This window comes from Prionailurus viverrinus, chromosome C2 (genome assembly GCF_022837055.1).
Source record: "Prionailurus viverrinus isolate Anna chromosome C2, UM_Priviv_1.0, whole genome shotgun sequence".
In the NCBI taxonomy this organism is placed as follows: Eukaryota; Metazoa; Chordata; class Mammalia; order Carnivora; family Felidae; genus Prionailurus; species Prionailurus viverrinus.
Window position 1 is genome coordinate 6,898,120 of NC_062569.1, and position 22,786 is coordinate 6,920,905.

At 43.7% G+C, this 22,786-nt stretch overlaps 1 protein-coding gene across 1 annotated transcript in view; it reads right to left on the minus strand.

Annotated features, from left to right (window-relative positions):
• The window catches only part of SCN11A (sodium voltage-gated channel alpha subunit 11), an 86,675-nt gene that overhangs the window by 38,129 nt on the left and 25,760 nt on the right, over positions 1-22,786 (minus strand). The window contains exons 9-16 of the mRNA XM_047875156.1: positions 22,502-22,643; positions 21,737-21,934; positions 20,728-20,901; positions 17,615-17,744; positions 16,293-16,531; positions 11,827-12,009; positions 9,029-9,397; positions 6,455-6,886 (exon numbers count right to left, since the gene is read on the minus strand). Coding sequence (XP_047731112.1) covers positions 6,455-6,886; positions 9,029-9,397; positions 11,827-12,009; positions 16,293-16,531; positions 17,615-17,744; positions 20,728-20,901; positions 21,737-21,934; positions 22,502-22,643 — 1,867 coding nt within the window. The remainder of the gene's footprint in view (positions 1-6,454; positions 6,887-9,028; positions 9,398-11,826; positions 12,010-16,292; positions 16,532-17,614; positions 17,745-20,727; positions 20,902-21,736; positions 21,935-22,501; positions 22,644-22,786) is intronic.

Genomic DNA, 22,786 nt, shown 5'->3' on the forward strand with positions numbered 1-22,786 from the left:
CCCTTCCCTGCTCATGCTCTGTCTCTCTCTGTCTCTCAAAAATGAATAAACCTTAAAAAAATATTTTTTAAAAACCAATAAAAATTCTAGAGTTGAAATGTGTAATAACAGAAATGAAAAACTCACTAAGTTGAGCAACAGTACATCTGAACTGGCAGAAGAAAGAATCAGTGGACTTGAAGAGGGATCAGTACAGATTGTGCAATCCAAAGAGCACAGGAAAGAAAGAAGAGAGAAAACCTAAAGGAAACTCAGAGGAATGTAGGACACTATTAAGCACACCAACCACAAAGAAAGGAGAGAGAAAAGGGAGCAGAATAATGGCTGAAGACTTCCCAATTTTGACCAAAAATATTAACTGACACCTTTAAGAAGCTCAGAAAACTCAAAATAGGATAAACACAAAGGGATCCAAACATAGATATACCATAGTAAAAATGCTGAAAGCCAAGGACAGAGGAAATATTGAAAATAGCAAGAAAGAAGCCATTCAACATGTACCATGGGATTCCAACAAAATTAACAGCTGACTTCTTATTAGAAACAATGGAGACTAGAAAGCAGTGGAATGATATGCCGCGAGTGCTGAAATTAAAAAGCAAATGTGAATCAAGATTTTATTATCCAGCAAAACTATCTTTCAAAAATGAAGGTGAAATAAAGACATTCCCAGATTAACAAAAAGGAAATTCTTGGCTAGCTGACCCACCTTACAAAAAAATGCTGAAAAAGATCTTTCAGGCTGAAAGGAAGTGATCCTAAATGATAGTAAAAGTGCACACAAGAGAGCAAAGAGCGGAGGTAAAGGTAAGTCTGTAATTATAAAAGGTGAGAAAAATGCGTATTTCTTTTCTTCCCTTCTGATTTCAAAAGAAATCGTCTGAAACAGTTTAAAATTAACGTATTTTTGGACATGTAACATATAAAAATAAAATATATGTGAGAATAATAATACCAAAGAGGCAACCAGGAGCAAAGTTTTATTGTAGTAAGGATATGACACCTGAAGGTAACTCACATTCACAGAAACAAATGAAGAGAGCTAGGAATGATAAATGAGAAAATTAATAAACTCTATAAATAGATACTTGTTTTCCTTCTTTTCTCAGCTTCACTAGTAAACATATAATTATATAAAGCAATGATAAAAGTGTATTGCTGTGTTTTTAACATATATGAATGTAATATGTATAATAAAAATAGTACAAAAATGTGGGAGAGGAAACAGAGCTACACATGAGTAATGTTTCTGTATCTCATTAGAACTAAGTTAACTTATCAGACATCAATTCTGAAGATGTTAGATGTATGTGGCAGCTCCTAGAGCAATTAATAAGGAAGTAACTCAAAAAATGATGTGAAAGTCGTTAAAGGAATTAAGATGTTATATTAGAAAATACTCAAATAATGCAAAATAAGGCAATAAAGGAGGAAAAGAGGAATAAAAACACATGGAACTTATAAAAACAAAAAGCAAAATATTAGTAGATAAACTAGATCAATAATAATATTAAATAAAAATAAATAATATTAAATATTAATTAATCAATATTAATATTAAATGTGAATGGGTCAAACAATCTAATAAAAAGGTAGAAAATGTTAGACTGGATAAGAAAACAAGATCCAATTATGTACTGTCTACAGAAGAGACATTTTAGATTCAAAGATACAAACAGTTTGAAAGTAAAAGAATGGAAAAAGCTATCATACAAGCAGAAGCCAGAATAAAGCTGTAATAACTATATTAATATCATACAAAACAGACTTTGAAACAAAAAAATTTACTAGAGATAAAGAGGGACATTTTATAATGACGACAAATCACTCTATCAGAAAGAGATAACATTTATAAACATGTATGCACCTAACAGAAGAGCCACAAAATATATGAGGCAAAAACTGACAGAATTGAAGGGAGAAATAGACACTTCAATAATAATAGTTGGAGACTTCAATAACCCATTTTCAAAAATGAATATAACAACTAAGTAGAAGATAGAAATAGAAGACTCAAACAACCTGATCTATCCATTATACTGAAAAGACACCTGTGGAACCCTCAACTCCAAACAGCAGAATATACATTCTTCTCCCATGCACACGGAACACTTCCAGGATAGACAATATGCTAGGCCATAAAACAAGCCTCAATAAATTTAAATGTATTGAAATTGTACAGACTGTGTTCTCTGATCATAATGAAATAAAATTGGAAGAACAAAAAGACACTTGAAAAATCACAACTATGTGGAAATTAAACAAAACATTCCTAAACAACCAATTTGACTTGTAGTCAAATGAAAACATCACAAAACATATTAGACTTTAAGGCTTAAAGTATAAAAGACTTTAAGATAAATGGAAATAAAAATATTATATGCCAAAATTTGTTGGATACATGCAGCTAAAGTAGCACTTAGAGGGAAATTTATAGCTATAAATACCTACAATTAAAAAACATCTCAAATCAATAACCTAACCTTCCACCTGAAGGCACTGGGAGAGGAAGAGAAAACTAACTCAAAACAAGCATAAATAAGCATACAGTAAGTATTTGAGCAGAGATTCAGAAAATAATAGATATAATCGACAAAATCAAAAGTTGATTATTTTAAAAGATCAACAAAATTGACAAAACTTTAATAAGACTGACCAAGAGAAAATGAAAGATCAAATTGCTAAAATCAGGAACAAGAGGGGACATTGCTATCAACCTTAGAGAAACCAAAAGGATTCCAAGGAAATATTATGATTAACTATATGTTAACAAATCAGATAACTTCAAAAAAAGGACATATTCCTAGAAATACAAAAACTACCAAAACAGCCACAAGAAGAAACAGAAAATCAGAACAGCCCTGTAATTCCTATAACAAAGTAAACAGATTTAATTTGTAATTTAAAAACTTCTCACGGAGGGTGGCTCAGTCGGTTAAGTGACTTCTGCTCAGGTCATGATCTCAGGGTTTGTGAGTTTGAGCCCCACATCGGGCTCTGTGCTGACAGCTCAGAGCCTGGAGCCTGCTTCAGATTCTCTGTCTCCCTCTCTCTCTGCTCCTCCCCTGTTCATGCTCTGTCTCTCTCTCTCTCTTCCAGTTTCTGGTCTGACATGTAAGAAGGCGTGGAAGTCTCCACTTCATCCTAACGTGTGAAAAGCTAAACAAACTGGAAAACCAATAACTCTTCTTAGAGCCATAAGAGAAATAAGTCCAGGACAAATTATTGTCCCCCAAGTTGGAGAGAAAGACAGGATAATACAGAGAATCACAATTTACCAAAGCAGAAGCCCAGGAGCAAAATCCTCCATGGGAATCAGTCCCCGAGGAGGGAAACCTAAACTGTAATTGACGAACTGCTGGAGGCTCAGTGTGGACAAGTCTCAGAGATAAAAGTCCTAGGGGACCCAGTCAACAGAGGCCCCCACACATTTGTGAGTTTTAACTCTTAGAGCTCTACCAGGTTCTCACAGTAAATGTAGGAGAAAAATCCACACTTGCTTCCAGCAGGGGGAGAGTAAAAGGAAGCATTTTGAAACATGCTAGAGAATTCTATTCTTAACAAGCCCTTCCCTCAAGAGAAACTAACCAGAGCCTAACCTGCTGGGGTTTTATCAGGACCTAACTGACCCGGGGGTGGGAAATACCCGACTCTAGCTCATGCTAGCCACACTGAGAAGCACTGTTCACGGTCCAGAAGCACAGGCTCACTAAAAGACTGAGATCTAATCATAGGACCACAGAGCTTCTTCATTCCCCTAAACCTCACCAACACATTGATAAAGGCCCATTTAGAGCATTTCCATCTACCCAGCACATCATGTCTGATTCTGAAGAAAAAATAGAAGGCATACTAAAAGGCAAAAAATATAGGTTGAAGAGACAGGCAAGCATCAGAACCAGTCTCAATATGGCAGTGTTGTTGGAATTGCCAGACCAGGAATTTAAAACAGCTATGATTAAAATACTCAGGGCTCTAATGGACAGAGTAGACAGCATGCAAGAACACACAGGCAAATTGAGCAAGAGAGATGAAAATTCTAAGAAAAGATTTAAAAAATGCTAGAGATCTAACACATTGTAATAGAAATAAAGAATGTCACTGATGGGCCTATTAGTAGACTGGATACAGCTGAGGAAAGAATCTCTGAGCTTGAGGCTATCTCAGTAAACATCTCCAAACCTGAAAGACAAAGAGAAAAAATATGGGGGAAAAAAGGAACAGAATCCTTAAGACCTGTGGGGCACCTACATAGGTGAAACATACATGTAATGGGAATACCAGAAGGAGAAGAGAGAAAAGAACAGAGTATTTGAAACAATACACACAATGTTCTAGCCTCAATTACAACTGATAATATTTGGATGGACCCCAGGACATCACGCTCAAGTGAAACAAGTCAGAGAAAGACAAATACAGCATGGTATCACTTATGGGTGAAATCTAAAAAAGCCAAATTTGCAGAGACAGAGAACGGAATGGTAGTTAACAGGGGCTGGGGGGTGGGGGGTGGGGGGAGTGGGTAGCTGTTGGTCCCAAAATACAAACTTTCAGGTAGAAGATGAATAAGGATATAATGTACAGTGTTGTGATTATAATTAATAATACTATGGTATATACTTGAAAGTTGCTAAGAGAGTAAACCTTAAATATTCTTACCACAATAAAGAAATAATTATGTGACATGACAGAGGTGTTAGCTAATACTATGGTGGTAATCATATTATAAGGAGGGCCATGTTAACCTGATACCAAAACCAGGCAGACACATTATAAGGGAAAAACCTAGGGATGCAAAATCTTTAACAAAATACTAGCCAGTTGGATGCAAATATACATAAGAGGATAAAAATATACCATGCCCGACTAGGGATAATCCAAGGAATGCCTAAGTGATTTAGCATCCAAAATAAATGTTAAAAATGAGTATCCCAATAAATATAGGAAAAGTATTTCAGAAAAATCGATACACATTCATAATTTAAAAGAAAAATAAAACCTCCTGGCAAATGGAATGAAGGGAACTTCCTCCCCTAAGATCTTACTTAATGGGAAAAGACTTTATGTTTCTAACTAAGACCAGGAGCAAGGCAAGGAATACATTCCCATGATTCCTATTCAACATTATACCAAAGGTTCTAACCAATGGAATAAGGCAAGAAAAAAAAAGCCCACATAAAAAAAAAAGTTTTTATTTACAGATGAAATACTTATATGCCTAGAAAATTCTAAGGAAACTACAAAAAAGCTATTGGAATTAATAAGTCAGTTTACCAACACTGCAGGATAGATACAAAGTCAAAACACAAAAGCCTATTTATATCCATGTACTAATACCGAACAATCAGAAACTAAAATTTTAAAAATTACATTTACAATAACATAAAAATATTAACAGATAGAGCCAATTTGATTTTTGACAAAGATACCAAGTTGATTCAGTGGGATAAGAACAGTCTTTTCAAAATACGGTACTATAATCACTCATATATACAGGAAAAAATGACTCAACTCATATCATACACAAGAATTAAGTTGAAGTGGATCATAGACCTGAACCTGAGCGTTAAACCTGTAAAATTCTCAAAGAAAACATATGGGAAAATATGTCCAGTTTTGGGTTATACAAAGATTTCTTAGAATGGAATGAAAACCCATGAACCATAGGAATAATATTGATGAGCGATACTTCACCAAAATTAAAAATTTCTGCTCACTGAAAGATACCGGGAAGAAAATAAAAGATGAACCACAGGCAGTTAGAAAATATGTGCAGTATTATACCTATCAAAGGACTTGTATCAAAATATGTAATCGACTCTTACGACTCAATAATAAGAAATAAATATGGACAATAGATACTTTACCAATGAAGATATATTATGCAATATCATTATTTATCAGTGACATGAAACTTGAAACCACAATGAGATACCACCACAAACCCGTTAGAATGATTACAATGATTGCTAATGGGAATGCAATATGCTACAACCACTGTGGAAAACTCAGGAATATTGAGACAGCCCAGCTGCATCCAGAATGAAGCCTGTGGTTGTTTATTTAGGGCGCTCAGCTCCCTGCCACTCCCTGACCGCCTCATCTCCCACCACGCCTCGCCTACTGGTCCCTTCAGAGACTTTGTTCTCACCACCATCTCCTTTTCTGTGCTGTTCAGTTCACTTCCCACCTTTCAGCTAATCCAAACGCTACGCTTCTTTTAGGGCTCAACCACAGTCACTTGATTCCCCTGTCACCCTGGCCCACTCTGATCTCACTCCCCTCTGGACTCCTCTGCCATCTCTCCACCTCCGTACGTGCGGGACCACGATTCGAACCGGCACTAGGATGTGCACGCAAATACTGCATGGCGCTCAGAACAGGGCGGGCCACCAGTGCCCCATGGCAGCTCTCCCTTCATGTGACCTCTACGTCTACGTATGAAGCTTCGTACCTGTTTGCCAGCCTCAGGTGGTGCAACGCACTGTGGATTGATTTTTCCAGAAGATTCAAAATCATCCTCTTCCTCTGCAAGTGGGGCCAACCAAGTCCGGTCATGCTCCACACTCAAGGTCTTTGGTGCAGACGTGACTACACCGAACTCCTCCCAGGTCTCCGAGCCCCTTTTCACCCCTGCGACCAGTGGAATGATGTCTTTGCTTTTGGCAGGAGGGCCTCCCGACACCTCTTTTTGCTGCGGTAACGTTTGCCTCCTGCACCACGTGTGACAAAAACGCGCAAGAGTATGGATTACAAAGCAAAAAGCCCGGTGGAACCGATCCAGGGCTAACTGGACTTTGGTTTTTTTGGCCTCTCCATCCAAGCTTCCATCCTTCTCCTCATTACTGAAGGAATTGAGCAGCAAGGCAATGAAGAGGTTGAGTACCTGGGGCGGGGCGGGGGGAGGGGAGACACAAGGGGAATAGGAAGTTTAGCAGATGGGAAGATACAGTAGGTTTCCGGAGCAACTTCTCCCCCAAGACCCAAAACTAACTCAAATGAGAGTTCTACATCCTTCTGGCTTCTAAGAAAGTTTACCTATAAAATGAATAAGAGGAGAAAAATTGAGGAAGAGAGCAAGGTAAAAGAAAAACGGAAGGGAAATGATGCAAACAGCCCAAGTCTGGCTTGTCTACATACAAGCAACAGATGTTGTAAACCCTGGCCACGGTAAAGCTGAGCTGTGTGGCCATGTATATTCCTTGGGGATCCGTCGAATCCTGACCTTGGTTTTCCTGGAATTGCCCACAGGGATATGGGTCTGATGTCTCATACTGCCGTGGAGTCCTTGCCTGTTGGTACAGTCTGAGAGAGGATGTTTGGGCTTTGGGCAGGCTTTTTAGGTCCTGTTGCCTGAACCACAACAAAGTATTGGGACTGAACCGGAGGGGTTGGAATCGAATCTGCGACTCTTCTGTTGAAGCTTGGATCAATTTAAATTCAGATCATCTCATCAGCTTCCTACTTGGGGTTTTTTTGCTGACACTTACACACCCTCCCATTCATCATCTTTACCTCCTCAAGCGCCTTTGTGGCTGTCACCCGCTCAAAAATAGACTGCCTTCGGGAGGCGTGCGTATCTCATGAGCTCGAATGGGTCTCGTCACTCTCCCTCAGCTTCACCATAAGAATTCCCAGCTGTGGATCTTTGCTCAAGCTTTCCTCTCTTTGCTAAGTCCACCTTGCCTCTTTTTTTTTTTTTTATAATTTTTTTTTTTTTTTTTTTTTGAGAGAGAGAGAGTAAGCAGGGGAGGGGCAGAGAGAGAGGGGGACAGAGGATCCGAAGCACTCTCTGGGCTGACAGCAGTGAGAGTGATGTGGGGCCTGAAATCACAAACCGTGAGGTCATGACCTGAGCTGAAGTTGGACGCTCAACCGACTGAGCCGCCCAGGCGCCACCTCCTTGCCTCTTGAGTACCCTTCTCAAGTACTGTATCTTCCACACATCCTTTGTTAACACCGTTCCCACTCCCCCTGGTGATACCCTGTTCCAAAACTTTTGTATCCCTTACTGTCTTTCTAACACCGCTGATTTCGTACATAGGATGAAGCAATGGTGTTCATGCGGATGGTTCATTATATTTGCACGATAGCCCCAACTTGATTCTCAAGACCTTGTGGTCAGATGTCCTGTGTGTCCCTTGTCTCTTCATAGCTTTACTGGGTACCCAATTAGCTAATAGTGTCTATGTTTCCGGCTGCAGGTAATAGACTCAAGGTAACTTACACAACAAGAAAATGTAACACAACAAGACCTTGAAAATAAAACAGGGGGGTGGGGTGTCTGGGGGGCTCGGTTGGTTAAGCGTCTGACTCTTGATTTCAGCTCAGGTCACGATCTCACAGTTGTGAGATCAAGCCCCGTCCCAAGCTTGGGATTCTCTCTTTCTCCCACTCTGTCCCTCCCCTGCTTGCACACATGTGCGTGTTCTCTCTCTCTCTCTCCCTCTCTCTCAAAAAATAAAATAAAATAAAAAAATAAAACATGGGGAACACGAAGATAGGTTCGTTCCACCTTTTCCCTCTACCTTCCTAACAACTTTGTGTTAGGCTGGCTCTTCTCCTGCTTGGATAATGTTTGCAGCTCTGAGATGAATCAGTCTTTAATAAAAAGGCCCAGGGAAAGTAAAAGGACCTTTTTTTTTTTTTTTAGCTCATCCCCCCCTTTTTTTTTAAGACCAAGAAATCTTCCTTACTAGATATCCCTTTACATCTTATTGCCCAAATTAAGTCACACATCCCTACCTCAGCCATTCATGGACAAAGAGAATACAATTATCTTAGAATAATCACCTGTAGTAGAATAGATATTGAGGCATCAGTCAACATGAGCGCTGTGTGACGAGGAGGTTTTGTTTCATGCTTATAATAATTTCCTCAAGTCAAATTCAAATGCATGTTTTAATATCATGTAACATTACATGCATAATTTTATATTTAGAGTAATAATCACTAGCGAAGCATTGCAAAAAAAGGTAATGCATCCGTTTAGTCCGTATATTAAAAAAAAAAGATATAAGACACTCACCACGAGTTTTCCTATCACCATGATCAACAGAAAGACGACGACGCACAGTGGTTTACTAGTTTCTTGCATACATTCCCACATGTTTTCGATCCATTCCCCACAGAGGATGCGGAATACCACCAGAAAGGAACGGTAGAAGTCCCCCATGTGCCAGCGTCGTAAACATGGGACTGTAGGGCCACAGGCTTTGGTGTTATTCCTTATAGAATTGAATTTAGAGCCAAAAAGCTGCATGCCAACTACTGAGAAAATGAAGACCACAATGGCCAGGACCACGGTCAGGTTTCCCAGGGCTCCGACGGAGTGACCAATTATCTTTATCAGTGTGTTTAAAGTCGGCCAGGATTTGGCTAACTTGAAAACCCTTAGCTGTAGAAACAGACAATAAACAAAAGTGGAAGAAAAGCCTGTTAAAGACAAATTCCATCTGCTCAGCTATGTAGTAAATGACACGTTCCCAAAGCACAGCATTTATGATTATCAAAAATCTTTTCAAAGCCAAATCCATCCTAAACATAGTCATCAACTCCTTGTCCTACGCTAACACCCATATTTACTTTTTGTTTTAAAAATGGAAATATTTGGGGCGCCTGGGTGGCTCAGTCAGTTAAGTGTCCGACTTCGGCTCAGGTCATGATCTCACGGTTCGTTGGTTGGAGCCCCGCATCAGGCTCTGTAATGACAGCTCAGAGCCTGGAGCCTGCTTCGGATTCTGTGTCTCCCTCTCCCTCTGCCCTCCCCTGCTCACGCTGTCTCTCTCTCGCTCTCTCTCTCTCTCAAAAATAAATAAAAATTTTAAAAGTTAAAAAAAAATGGGAATATTCTACAGAGAACAAACTAAGGGTTGCTGGAGGGGAAGTGGGTAGGGGGATAGGCTAGATGGGTGATGGGTATTAAGGAGGGCACTTGTTGGGATGGGCACTGGGATATATGCAAGTGATGAATCACTAAATTCTACTCCTGAAACCAATATACACTATATGTTAACTAACTAGAATTTAAATAAATTAAAAAAAAGAAATATTTTGTTCTGATTTTTGTTAAATGATACTTTGGAGTCATGATGGTGGAATTAAGCATACGTGTCTGTTGCATAAAATGAAATGTTTTGGAATTCTATACTATCGAATACTATAGAATACTATACCCAGAGTCAAAAAAGTCTGGCCCAAGGACCAAATCCAGCCAGTGCCTGTTTTGGTATGGCCTAAGGGCTTAGAATATTTTACATTTTTAAACGGTTAGACAATAATCAAAAGAAGGGTATTTCATCACACATGAGAACTGTATGAAGTTCAAATGTCCACGCCTGTAAATAAAATTCTATCGGAACACAGTCACGTCCATTTCTTCTCGAATGTCTATGGCTACTTCTGTGCTATAACAGCAGAGTTGAATGATTTCGACAGAGACCATATAGCCTATAATGCTGAAAATATTTACCATCTGGCCTTTTACAGAAAAAAACTGCTAACTCCTGCTTTACATAATTCAGGTCACAAGTCTGAATCTAAACTGTCTACCGGTGATGAGAGTAATATGACATTTTGTACCCAGGAGAGAAAAAGCAATCAGCTACTCAAAACACACACACTTTTTCCAAAAAGAACATTTTTTCCCTGGAACCTTATAGACCCTGTAGGAGACAACGTGGCAACTACGTTCATAGGTCATTTCCTACATTAACTTCCAATGTAAACCAATGGGTTTCATTCCAAAGTACAATCCTATCAACTATTTGGGAGAAACATTTCAGGTCAGTAAGACTTATGGCCCAAGAGAAGGATCAGCGCTGTGTCCCCAGAGGGTAGATGGGGGAAATCATGGTTCTGTTCTCATATAGACAACTCCACAGAGTCCCGCCCCTCAGAGCATGGCTGTAATAAGCCTAAACAATCGTAAAGCAAACGTAACTTTGCTCACCTGAGCACCAATAAAACTTCAGGAGAGCAGCCTAAAACGATGCATGACTTTGGGCAGTGTGATCGCCTAACATATCCCAAGTATAAAATGTACACCTTCTGTAACTGCGGCAACTGTCTTACTCCTGGAAATCTCATCCCTGCCAAAATCAAAAGCAAGTCTCTGGAAGGGGACAAAAGGCCACCTTTTCTGGCTTCCTGCTTCCCCTGTTAGATGTGGTCTCTCTGTAGCTTTCTATCCATACTTCTCATGGGGTCTGTCACGTTCTCTACTTTGCCTCATGGTCGTTTCTGGCCCTGCCTTGTCTCGTCTCTAGATGCCAGACTCCTTGAAGACAGTACTTTTCCTCACCTTTCAGCCCTCCTTCGAGGCAGCTCCTATCAGGTGCCTCTGCAAAAGGTCACCAGCATGCCTCCATGGGCAGTAGACGGAGGGCCGAGACGACAGGATGGGAATGTGGCCCTGGAAGCCGTGAGGTGGAACCTCGTGCCTGTCGGTCTTCACCCCCCCCTTGGTGAGCCCAGATGTGAGGGTGCCTGGCTCGGAGCTCAGGGGTGGGTGGTGGGGAAGAGATGGAGGGAGGGGTGGTACGCTAATCAAGGAGCAGAATCCTGACACCAGAAGACACGACACTGCACCTGCTTGCCCAAACGATCATCTTGGGAGTGGGGAGGGAGGGGTTCAGCTGGGAGGAGACCCCCGCGGACTCCCAAGAATATGCAAAACCTGGGTGGCAGGGGGAGCGCAGTTTTGAGTCTCTGGTTAAGGCAAGAGGAGTTCAAGTTGAGTGCAAAATAGCCACTGAACTCACTCAAGACTCTCGTCAACCCTGGCCGCTAAGGCATTTCAGTCAAATACAACAGTAAGTGCCTTACCACTCTTAAGGAATGGAAAAACAGAGGACTTTGTTTTCCTACAACTACACTGTTCATCACATCTGCAAAACTCAGAAGAGCGACGATGCTGTCAAAAATGTTCCAGCCTCGGCGGAAGTAGTTGTAGGGATCGAGCGCGATGATTTTTAGGCACATTTCTGCCATGAAAATGCCAGTGAAAACCTGCAGTGAGACAGGGAAGAATGAGAAAAGGGAGCTACTGCTCCTTGAAGATACAATTCTAAGAATGGTCCAAGGGAATTGCAGAAGTCACGAAGAAATACAGCGCATTTTGATTTACTTGGCTCCTCTCCCCCCATTCCTCTCCCCATAGTGCCCATTCCAGTGTTCCCAAGCTCGCAGACATCGGCGTGGAGAATAAATATTATTTCCCATTCAGCTGAAAATAAGGCAGAGTGATAGAAAATGTCAAGCGATCCCTCCTCTAAGTTCCTTTAAAATGTCAATGAAAGTTCCAAAATGGGGGAGGTGGGGAGTACACGGCAGCTCTGAAAACTGAAGATAAATATCCTCCATAAAGCAGAACCCAGGAGGAGTTCACCCAACCACTTTGATCAGAAAAAGATTTAAAAGGGGCCCAGATGGGGCGCCTGGGTGGCGCAGTCGGTTAAGCGTCCGACTTCAGCCAGGTCACGATCTCGCGGTCCGCGTCGGGCTCTGGGCTGATGGCTCAGAGCCTGGAGCCTGTTTCCGATTCTGGGTCTCCCTCTCTCTCTGCCCCTCCCCCGTTCATGCTCTGTCTCTCTCTGTCCCAAAAATAAAAAATAAACGTTGAAAAAAAAAAAAAGGGGGGGGGGCCCAGAGCAGAGACTTGAAAAAACACTGCCGGGAACAGGAAACATCTTTGAGCAACTCAATATGTAGGCTTAGCCTCTATGATGAATACCATGGGCTAAACCCCACATTGGTCATGGTTGAAAGGAGAGGTGAGTTGGCGTATAATCCTAAACATTCACTCGCAGAATGCAGGGTTCCTTATTCCAGAACAAAATACCGGAGAATCAAAAAGAAGGGCCAGAGTTACAGAAAGCGCTAAACGATGTGATTTCCACGGGCACAAATATATGTTTTTGGTTTTGTCTCTGAAAATTAGATAAATACAGGCTGAAAAACACTGCAGTGTTGAATAAGTGGCAGCCAAACTCTACGTCATCTACATCTTTGCAGACGATAAAACAAAGCATTTCTTCATAGCAAATAGCACATTCTCTCTCACACATACACAAATAGATATGAGAAAACAATAGTATGAAATAATATGAAATATGAAAACAATAGCATGAAATAAGTAATAAATATAAAAAGGTTGTCAGCTATAGGACTCTACGGCTTTGGAAAAGAAAAAGAAACACCCCAGAAATGATTTTTAAACGTCCTTATTAGAAGTAACAGATGATCCATTTTTATAAATAATTTGATGACGTACTATTTATCTTTAAAAATCCCTAAAATAAAGTGACACAAGTTAAAAAAAAAAAAGGGGGGGGGGGGAATAGGCAAAGATAAATCCAAGATAGGCAAATAGAAATCAAGGGGGCAAAACCAAAAACCAAAAACCAAAAAACCCAAAGCTCGTATCAGTCTTTTCCCTTTAAAAATTTCTATCTACTTCTGCCCAAAGCTGCAACCAGAGTCTAAAAGCACGCAGTGTTACCTGTTCTAGTTAATTATGCTGGACTGATCCCTGTCCCCTTTTGAGCTCCTCCTCCCCCTCCTGTCCCCTTCAGGCTTAAGCCGTCTAGCCCTACAGCAAGCAACCCTACATGCCTTGGGACCATGGGTTTTGCAAGCCGACTCAACTGCTACTCATGGCTTTGCGGGAGCTCAACGTACTCCCCTGATTTAAGCTGTCCCAAAGCCTAGAGAGTCCATTTTCAAGTCCAGTCCCACAGAACCTCCACAGGCCAGTTAAAGCCTCGTCCACCCATCAGAGGAGGGAGGCTTGGATGTGTTCTTGGGAACTCAGGGCTCCAAAGCCTCCTTCCACTGCTCCTACGGGGGCACAGATGAGGTGGCTACCACCCTCGTATCGTGTGCCTAGGGAACGGGGCGCAGGGGATGGAAGCACAGGCTACGTGGCCAGCAATGCAGGTTTCATGTCAATTTTCAGGGGCTGGGGTGCAGCCACTGCCTGTGAACTCAGACACCAACAATGTCCCTGGGCCTCCTTCTATACCACTTCTGGGGAGAGTGAAGAAGAATGTCACTTAATTATCCAACTTCTGACTACAAAATGCAGCTTCACCTCAACACCCATAACGTCTAATCAGTGGGAAATCTGAGAGGGTGGCTTTTGTCATTTCCCACACTTGGATCAGAAAATGAAGGGATGGACAGACAGGCCACCTTTGCAACTGGAAAGCCCTGTCTAGGGGCATGACTTTGGGTTTTTTGGGTTATTCTCTGGAACTAATCTAATAACTCCATCCACCAGGAGGTGATGAAGGATGGCTCTGCTGACTCCGTTGAGCCGGGAACCATGGTCTCGTGGGCACAGCTTTCTGTCTCCAAGGGAAATAACACTGTCAGCCCATGTCTGGGATACGTCAGCAGGAGATAGCTGAATACGCTGGCCTAGAGCCCAGAAGACACCAGCCTATTAGAAGGGACCATGTGTGTTAGTTTCATCGAGCAGCATGAAATCTGATCTGACCCACACACACCCACAAGGGCACTTCCTCCCAAGGGCAGTTTGGGGAAAGAAACGTAAATGCAGACTGCATGGAGAGCCACCTTGGTCCTGCCCTGTGGTCCCACTGGATCCCTGCTCCTCCTGAGGGGCGCCTGGAACTGAGGGTGTCAGTTACCTAAACCTGATGCATGGAAGCAGCTCTGTGAACCAACTTCTGATTCAATAGGCATAGCGGGTTCCGATCAGCGTAAAATAATTAATTAAAAAACACATACGTACATATTGCCTAGAAATCCTCTGCAATGCTAAAAAATGATCATCTTTGCCAACAGGACCATAGGAAATAAGTTTCTGCTTTGTATTCCCCTCATTTTAAAAATTTTCCTTATTTTTAAAATTTAAAAAAAGCATGTATTACTTTTTAAGCTGGAAAAATAAAATAAAACTTTAAGAATAAATGCCTACAATTTGCAACTATGTAGATGGAACTAGCGGGTATTATTCTAGGCGAAATTAGTCAGAGAAAGACAAATATCACATGACCTCACTCATATGAGGAATTTAAGATACAGAAAAGATGAGCATAAGGGAAGGGAAGCAAAAATAATATAAAAACAAGGAGGGGGACAAAACATAAGAGACGCTTCAATATAGAGAAAAACAGGGTTGCTGGAGGGGTTGTGGGAGGGGGGATGGGCTAAATGGGGAAGGGGCATTAAGGAATCTACTCCTGAAATTATTGTTGCACCATATGCTAACTAACTTGGATGTAAATTAAACAATAAATAAATTTTTTAAAAAAAAGAATAAATGGCTACATACTCTGGTAAGATTTTTAGCCTATTCACTCATTAGCTAATTAGGATAGAACGTTCAGCGGGTAATTTGCTATTTCTGATATTTAGGAGACTAATTAATCCTCGGGAAAAATGCCTTCTCCGGGAACAATAAATTGAGCAGTTCATGAAATGTCTGCCCTCCTACCTTAATTTTCCCAATTTAACTTGGATTAGATACATCTAACGAGAAACATACTGAAGCAGGCTCAAGTCGGGAGCCCCACCCCACCTTCATAAGCATTGTACTTCATAAGCTTTGCACATAAGCATAAGCTTTCCCTCCTGGGAAAGCAAGCCTCCCACAGCTGCCACGCCCTGGCCCACCTTTCCAGGGGGAATAATAACTAGTAATGGCAGTCACATTATTTTGTGACAAATGATGCCATCAGCATCACTGGGGACCATGAGACACGTTACCAAGGGTCTCTGGACATCATTAACGTTTTCTTGCCCCCAAGATCGTGCCAAATAGCTGACCTTTTAAGATGTCTGCTGCCTTCTGGCTTACCACTGGATGGCTAAAGAGGTGCCTTGGCATACCAGAGGGCCAACACGGGGGCCATGGAAAATTACCAAACGTGGGGCGCCTGGGTGGCACAGTCGGTTGAGCGTCCGACTTCAGCCAGGTCACGATCTCGCGGTCCGTGAGTTCGAGCCCCGCGTCGGGCTCTGGGCTGATGGCTCAGAGCCTGGAGCCTGTTTCCAATTCTGTGTCTCCCTCTCTCTCTGCCCCTCCCCCATTCATGCTCTGTCTCTCTCTGTCCCAAAAATAAATAAACGTTAAAAAAAAAAAAAAAAAAGGAAAATTACCAAACGAGTAAAAACAAAATTCTAACAGTTGTATTTGCCCTCGACTCTACTTAAGGGGACCAGGGACCTAGGCTAGGTTAGGCCACTTACAAAATGTTTAGACTTTGAAAGAGTTATAAGTCACAGTTTGGAATATTTGTATATTTTAAAAAGCCTAAAGTTACCAAATTCCCCGTATACAACATATACTCAAAACTCTGGTCCATTTTGTAATGCTCCAAGGCCAAGAAGACAGTGTTGATTACGATGCAGATGGTGATGACCAGCTCAGTAAAGGGGTCGGTCATCACGACTCGCAGGGTCTTCTTAACACACAGCCACTGGGGGCTGCAGTTCCACACGAGGTATCTGGACGCCACGTTTCCCCCACATGGGAGGCAAGGCTCCTGTGACTTTTCTTGCTCTGGAGAAGGAGAATGGGAGAGCAGTTGAGTAGTTAGCTATGAATCCAGCTGGCCGCTGTTTGCCTGAGTGCATTCCACTCTCTTCCCTCCCTCTTCCCTACGGTCTCTTGTGAACAACGTGATCAGCCAAGAAGGGCGCTGACGGGTGCAGCCAGAAAGGTTTGCCATATACAACTTCCCTGCGGTACAGCCATGTACATCCAGTCTTTATACTTGTGTTGAGCATCTGGGAGCTGAGCCGCACCGTTAGAGATACAGATGGGGAAGTCAACACTCACAGGCTGTGAACCCGTGAGAGAGAAAGGTATAAGCTCAAATTATGTTCATTCAAGGCAGACCACGGTGACAGCTGTACCAGAGGCACACAGAGCTACCAGGGCTCAGAGGAAGGCCAGGTATTCAGGCAGGGGCATCTTTTGTTTTGAAGCAAAAGGTACTCTATCAGCAGGTTGAACTCAGGCCACAAGGCCACTGTACCCCTGATTTCCGATTTCCCCGGCACCATTTCAAGGGACTCATACAAGCCAAATGAAGTGATGCAATAGGGCTCAAAAGTGCTAAGGACGAATCTGACCCCATCCCTGTAAGGACTTGGGTCCTGCCTTTGAACACCAACCCCTCAGTTGGGGGTCCTGGTTACCTGCTGTTGATGAGGTCCATCAGATGATTCCAGCCTATCTACACAGGTCTTCCACTTTGCATGCCAGATTCCTAACTCTAACTTCCATGACAACCGTCACCTTCTGGAAACTTCTGTGTCGTCTCTTCTTTGGTCACTGTCATTGCCACTGCGACCCCCTGTGACTGCCTGGCCTGATCAGGGTGGGTAAGGGTGGGGGTCTTGTCTGTACTCTTGGTCCTAAATGCCAAAGCTAGCCAGTTCCCACCAATACCCAAGGGCCAACTCAGGGTGGGCCTGCTTCCTCAAGCCACTTGGCTCCCGTGCTCCAAAGAGGCACAAGAAGTCACTCTGCAGGAAGCAGAAGGGGCTACAGAGGGCTTCTGGGGGAGATGGAAAGAAGGAAAAGGGAGGGACGTCACTGCAGTTGGGCTGTCCCTGGGGCCAGGAGGGCAGAGCTTACCCTGCATGGTGATGGTGAGGATGCTGACGGCACTCAGGGCCCTCTGCCTTTGGAAGGGGTCCCCGTGCTCATCACAGAAATCCACTGACAGATTCTGGGACAGCCGTTTGGTTTGCTCTAGGATGTGTGGCTGTAAGAGAAGGTAAGGCATGGTAGACCTTCAAAGGGAAGGGACTGCCCCTCCTCAAAAGGTCACAAGCTACTCTGTTTGAACACCACATGCCTGGAAAAGACTTAGTATCTTATAAAGCTCTGCTCCCTTCCATCTCATGGCAGGACGAAGGTTCAGCTTTCCTGTTTCAGATTTCATAAATAACTAAAATGCAGGGTGGCGTTCATACTTTTTAATGTATGCACATTTCCAGGATCCTAACTATGGAAATGTTTCTTTCTCTGTGATTTATTCATTGTCAACAAAGAGGAAACGAAATTTTACAAAAAACGAAGGAGCAATAAACGGTTCAGGACACAAAAGCAATAAAAAGTCAAAATTAGAAATAATGTTTTTGAGTGGCAGGAGTGAGGGGATAGATTCATTTAGAAGGGTGGATCGGGGCCAGGTTAGAATGGCTGCCTAAATTGATTCTGAAACAGTCAGTAACTAAAAAGAACAGCCAAAATAAATATGACAAAGTCTATACACTAAACCTCAAGCACTCTCTCAGGCTGTGCTTGGGGGCTCGACTCTCGCCTTACCTACAATTCTAAAGTCTCTGGACACGACAGTACATAAATCTGCAGCTACCTAGGGAATTGCCATAATGACTTGTTTCCCCGAAGTTCTGACCAACCGTGGCCCCAGAGGGAACTATCTTATTTTAGTTAAGTTTATTCATTTATTGTGAGAGAGAAAGCATGAGTTGGGGAGGGGCAGAGAGAGGAGAGAGAGAGAATCCCAAGCAGGCTTCACGCTGTCAGCACGGAGCCCGCTGCGGGGTTCAAACCGTGAGATCATGACCTCAGTTGAAGTCAGATGCTTAACTGACTGAGCCACCCAGGTGCCCCAGTGATAAGCTATTTTAAAGGCAACCTGTAGTCTTTCTATAGCTATTTCCTATTTTGGCTTAGGGAAAAGACACTTTTTATTAGCTGTCTGCTCTTGGTCTATTGTTTTGTGAAATGAGAAAAAAAAACCCTTCAAAATACTAAAAAATATTTGCAGGCTCTTCAATATGCTATGGTCTGACATTAGAGAAGCCTCTAAACTGAAAGATGGGTCCCTGTCACCCCACCAGAGAACTGCACACAGCAATGGACGAGGTCTGCCCACCTACTTCTGTAAAGGCCCCCGACCCCCTTTCCCCACCTCCCCTCAGGCAAGCACCCTCCCTTCCGACCACTTCACCTCTTCCTCCCATCTCAGAAAAGTGGCTCTCGCCGTGATTCCCTGGCCTGTATCTTCAACGTTTTCCTCTCCTCCGATTTCTCTCTCCACAATTAAAATGTGTTCAAACATCCCCCACCACACTGATAAAGATAGGGTTTTTCTCTACCCCTCATAGCTTCATATCCACTTGGCCTACAAAATATCCCTGCTAGGATGCCCCACAGGCATTTCAAACTTGCCACACCCAAAACTGAGCTCGCCACCCTTCCCTCCCCCAGGACAAGCTCCTTTCCGGTCTCGGTAAACTACCGTCCATCAAGTTGGCTACCCAAGCAGTCAACCTGGCATCTTCCCCCTCTCTGCATCTATCTAGTCAAGTGCCAAATTTTCGCTTCTGGAAATCACTGTACCACTATTGTCTCTTCATCCTCCTGCCCTCACCACAGTTTAAGCCCCTGTCGCCTCTTACTTGGATTGCCACCACAACTTCTCAACTGGTTCCCTCCAGTCTCGTCCTGCTCTGGTCCGGTCTCTTCAGTGCATCTAGGATTTCAAAACTGTCAACCTGGTCAAGTCACTCTTTTGCTTAAAACCTTTCACGGGCGCCCGGGGGGCTCAGTCGGTTGAGCGTCCAACTTTGGCTCAGGTCATGATCTCATGGTTCATGAGTTCAAGCCCCGTATCGTACCAGGCTCTCAGCTGTCGGCTCAGAGCCTGGAGCTGCTTTGGATTCTGTGTCTCCCTCTCTCTCTCTGCCCCTCCCCTGCCCGCACTCTGTCTCTTTCTCTATCTCAAAAATAAATAAATATTTAAAAAAACAAACAAACAACTTTCAATACTGCTTAGCCCTTGGTCCCTGAGTAAAGGGCGAGCCCCTCAGCTCGGCTTCAAGGCCTTTTGTGATGACCCCATCCTACCGCTATAGCCTCTTGCCAGGCCGTCTCCAGCCTCATACACACATGCACGTGCACACACACACTCACAAGTGTTCTACGAGGTCACATTCTCCCGCCCTCCTTTGCCTCCAGGCCTTTGCGTGTGCCGCTCCCTCTACCTGTGGTGCTCCATTCACTTTTTACCCAGGGATGAAACACTAATTCATCCTTTGGGCACGGATGCTTTTTTCCTCTGGGAACTCTTCTGATCCATGGCTCTTCTCCCGCCCCCCCCCCACCCAAGTCATAGATGCTGCCGTTGGCCGGATCTGTATGTCCCCGGGTCCTCCCTGAGGGCTTTCTCTGGCGACCTGACCACCCTCTGCCCTAATGAACACAAAGTCAGAAATGCAGGAAAATGATTGTCACCTGAATCCGGCAGTCTGGAACCAATGATGGACCAAAGTCGGCGTATAAATACTCTAGTGCCCTCACTCCACGGAGGTTAAATTCCAAGTACCTTCAGTGGTAACCAGCTTAATGACGAACCTTAGTTGGCCACTTTAAGCCATGGCTTCTCCTCTGTTCTCCCATATGTGATCATCATGTCAGCTGTCATACTAAACAATAACCGCCTCCTTGTTCGTGTGTCTTCATCGTTAGTCGTCTGTTTCAGACATCTCACATAGCCCTTGTACCTACCCCAGTGCCATGTGGCTGGTAAACCCTGTCGACACTTCAAATAGATGTTTGCAAAGAAATGGGTAGTTGAATAGATGCATGGATGTGGGAAAGTACGTGCAAAAGGATGAATGACTAAATGAATGAATGAATCCCTTCAATTAGGCTGACAACTTGACCTGTCCCCCTAACGGTGCTATAGGATCATTAATCCCTGGGCCGAGACTTGCCTTTTTCGTGGAATCTTCATCAGAATCTGATTCTGGAGGCTGGTCTTTCCCAGAGTCTCTCAAAAAAAAGGACTTTCGTTTCCTATTACCAAATAGCTTTCTCTTCTTTGGGGAAAAAGATGATGCCTCAAGGGAATTAAGTGAACTTCTGTCAATTCCCATGGCAACCAGAGCCTTAGAAAGTGAACAAAAGCAATTAATAAACAGATTATACCTCCCCATAAAACACTGCAAATGACCTGACCCCCGTGAGCGTTCTCTCCTCCCTTCTGGAGGCGTCCACCCACTTAGATTGCTCATCGCCGACTTGGAATAGGCTAGCTTTGTTATTATTTACCAGAGGGACATATCCTGTTTATTTATCCACAGAGACTGCAGCCTCAAAGGCAAGGTTAATGCTTTCATGTCTCTATCGCTAAACCATAGCACGGCACTCTATACGTGTCTGTGCCTGATGATGCCGGTATTAAACATGGTGGGGCCTCCCTCTGACAAATCTCCGTGGAGGCTGAGAAAGAGAACAAAACATGTTCCTGAAGTCTTCGAATTGGAAAAATGTAAAGACGCCAAGAAACAATGAGAATGGCCTGTAAATATGACGGGAGTTTCAAGAAGGGAGAGGTAATCACGGCTATTGTGTCTAGAGCACCATTGTACTTTCCCAAAGCCTCGGCAAGCAAAGGCCCTGAATACAGGCATCTCCGGGTTCCCATAAACAAGCCTGGAGCACAGCCTTAATTTACATATATGTATATTTTATCCTCTAGCCCCGGTTTGGGGTCTGTCCTACAAGGCCCAGGTCTCAGAAGACCGAGGATTTCCTGCTCTCAAGACCTCTGTGCCTGGACAGCTCAGTAAGAACAGCAGCAGAGCCAGTCTTCGAGGGGCTTAAATTCTCCAAAACGCATAGTAGAGAAGGCTCTGAGCCCCGGCCTAAGGCTCAAGGCTTCGCGACCTCTGCAGTCCACCCCCTAAGCAGACCCCACTGTCTGACGCTGCGTGTCCCTACCTCCTTTTCCTCCTTCAGCAGCCGCTGGGCTTCCTGGAACATCTTCTCCTTGGCCTCGGTCTCGGCAGCTACGTTTCTGTTCTGCTCCTCGTAAGCCATGGTGACAACAGCCAGGGTTAAGTTAATCAGGTAGAAGGAGCCCAGGAAGATGACCACCACGAAGAAGAAGACTGAGAAAAGCCCTGAGGTACGCAAGGTCTGCAAAGGACACAGCACACGCTTGCGTCTGAAGCCTTGTTCCGCAGGAGGTGACCGTCACCTCAAGGAGACGCAGCACAGTGGCAAGCGGCCCGCCCCCAGCACCGGTTGGCCGAGCCGCCCACAGCAGCATCATGGATAGCCTCGCGTTCCTGGGGGGGCTCCTGCTGCCCATCAGTGAGGAGAGGCCGGCCCTGAACTCCCATGTGAGTCTCGGAACTTTACGATGACTTTCTCAAGGGTATTTGCATTTTAGAATTGAAAAGGCAGGAGAGAAAGGAATGCTTCCTGAAAACCCCAGCTTGGGCAGCAGAACCGCAGGCTGCAGGGAATCTGGAGAGGGGCAGCATTTCTAGGAAAAGGAGGCACTTTTTTTGGCGTTTCGCACGGAATATCTGAAGTAGAACCTAACAGTACCACTGCTGAGGACGGAGAGCAGAGGACAATGGCGGGGAGTGGATGGCAAGTTATGAATAAACGACGGAAATGTCGATGAGTGATGGAGGGGGAGGGAGGGAGGGGGGAGAGGGAGAGGAGGGGGAGGGGGAGGGAGGGTAATTAGATAACCTGTTGATAAAGCTTCTCCCAGGAATCTTGGGTTATCAGCCGAAACATGGACAGAAAAGACCAGCCAAAGTTGTCAAAATTGGTATAATTATAGTCAGGATTCCTTTTGGTGTGGTTGCACTGAAATTGTTCAGAACAGGCACTAGATGGAAACAAAGGAACAGAGGAGGAGTTACATTCCAGGCCAGCTTCGCTCCTGCCTCCCGCCCATCCTGGCCAACGCACCTGCTCTTCTGGGGACCACGGCTCCCATTGGAAAGCCCTAGAGCTTTTGTCGAGTGACTG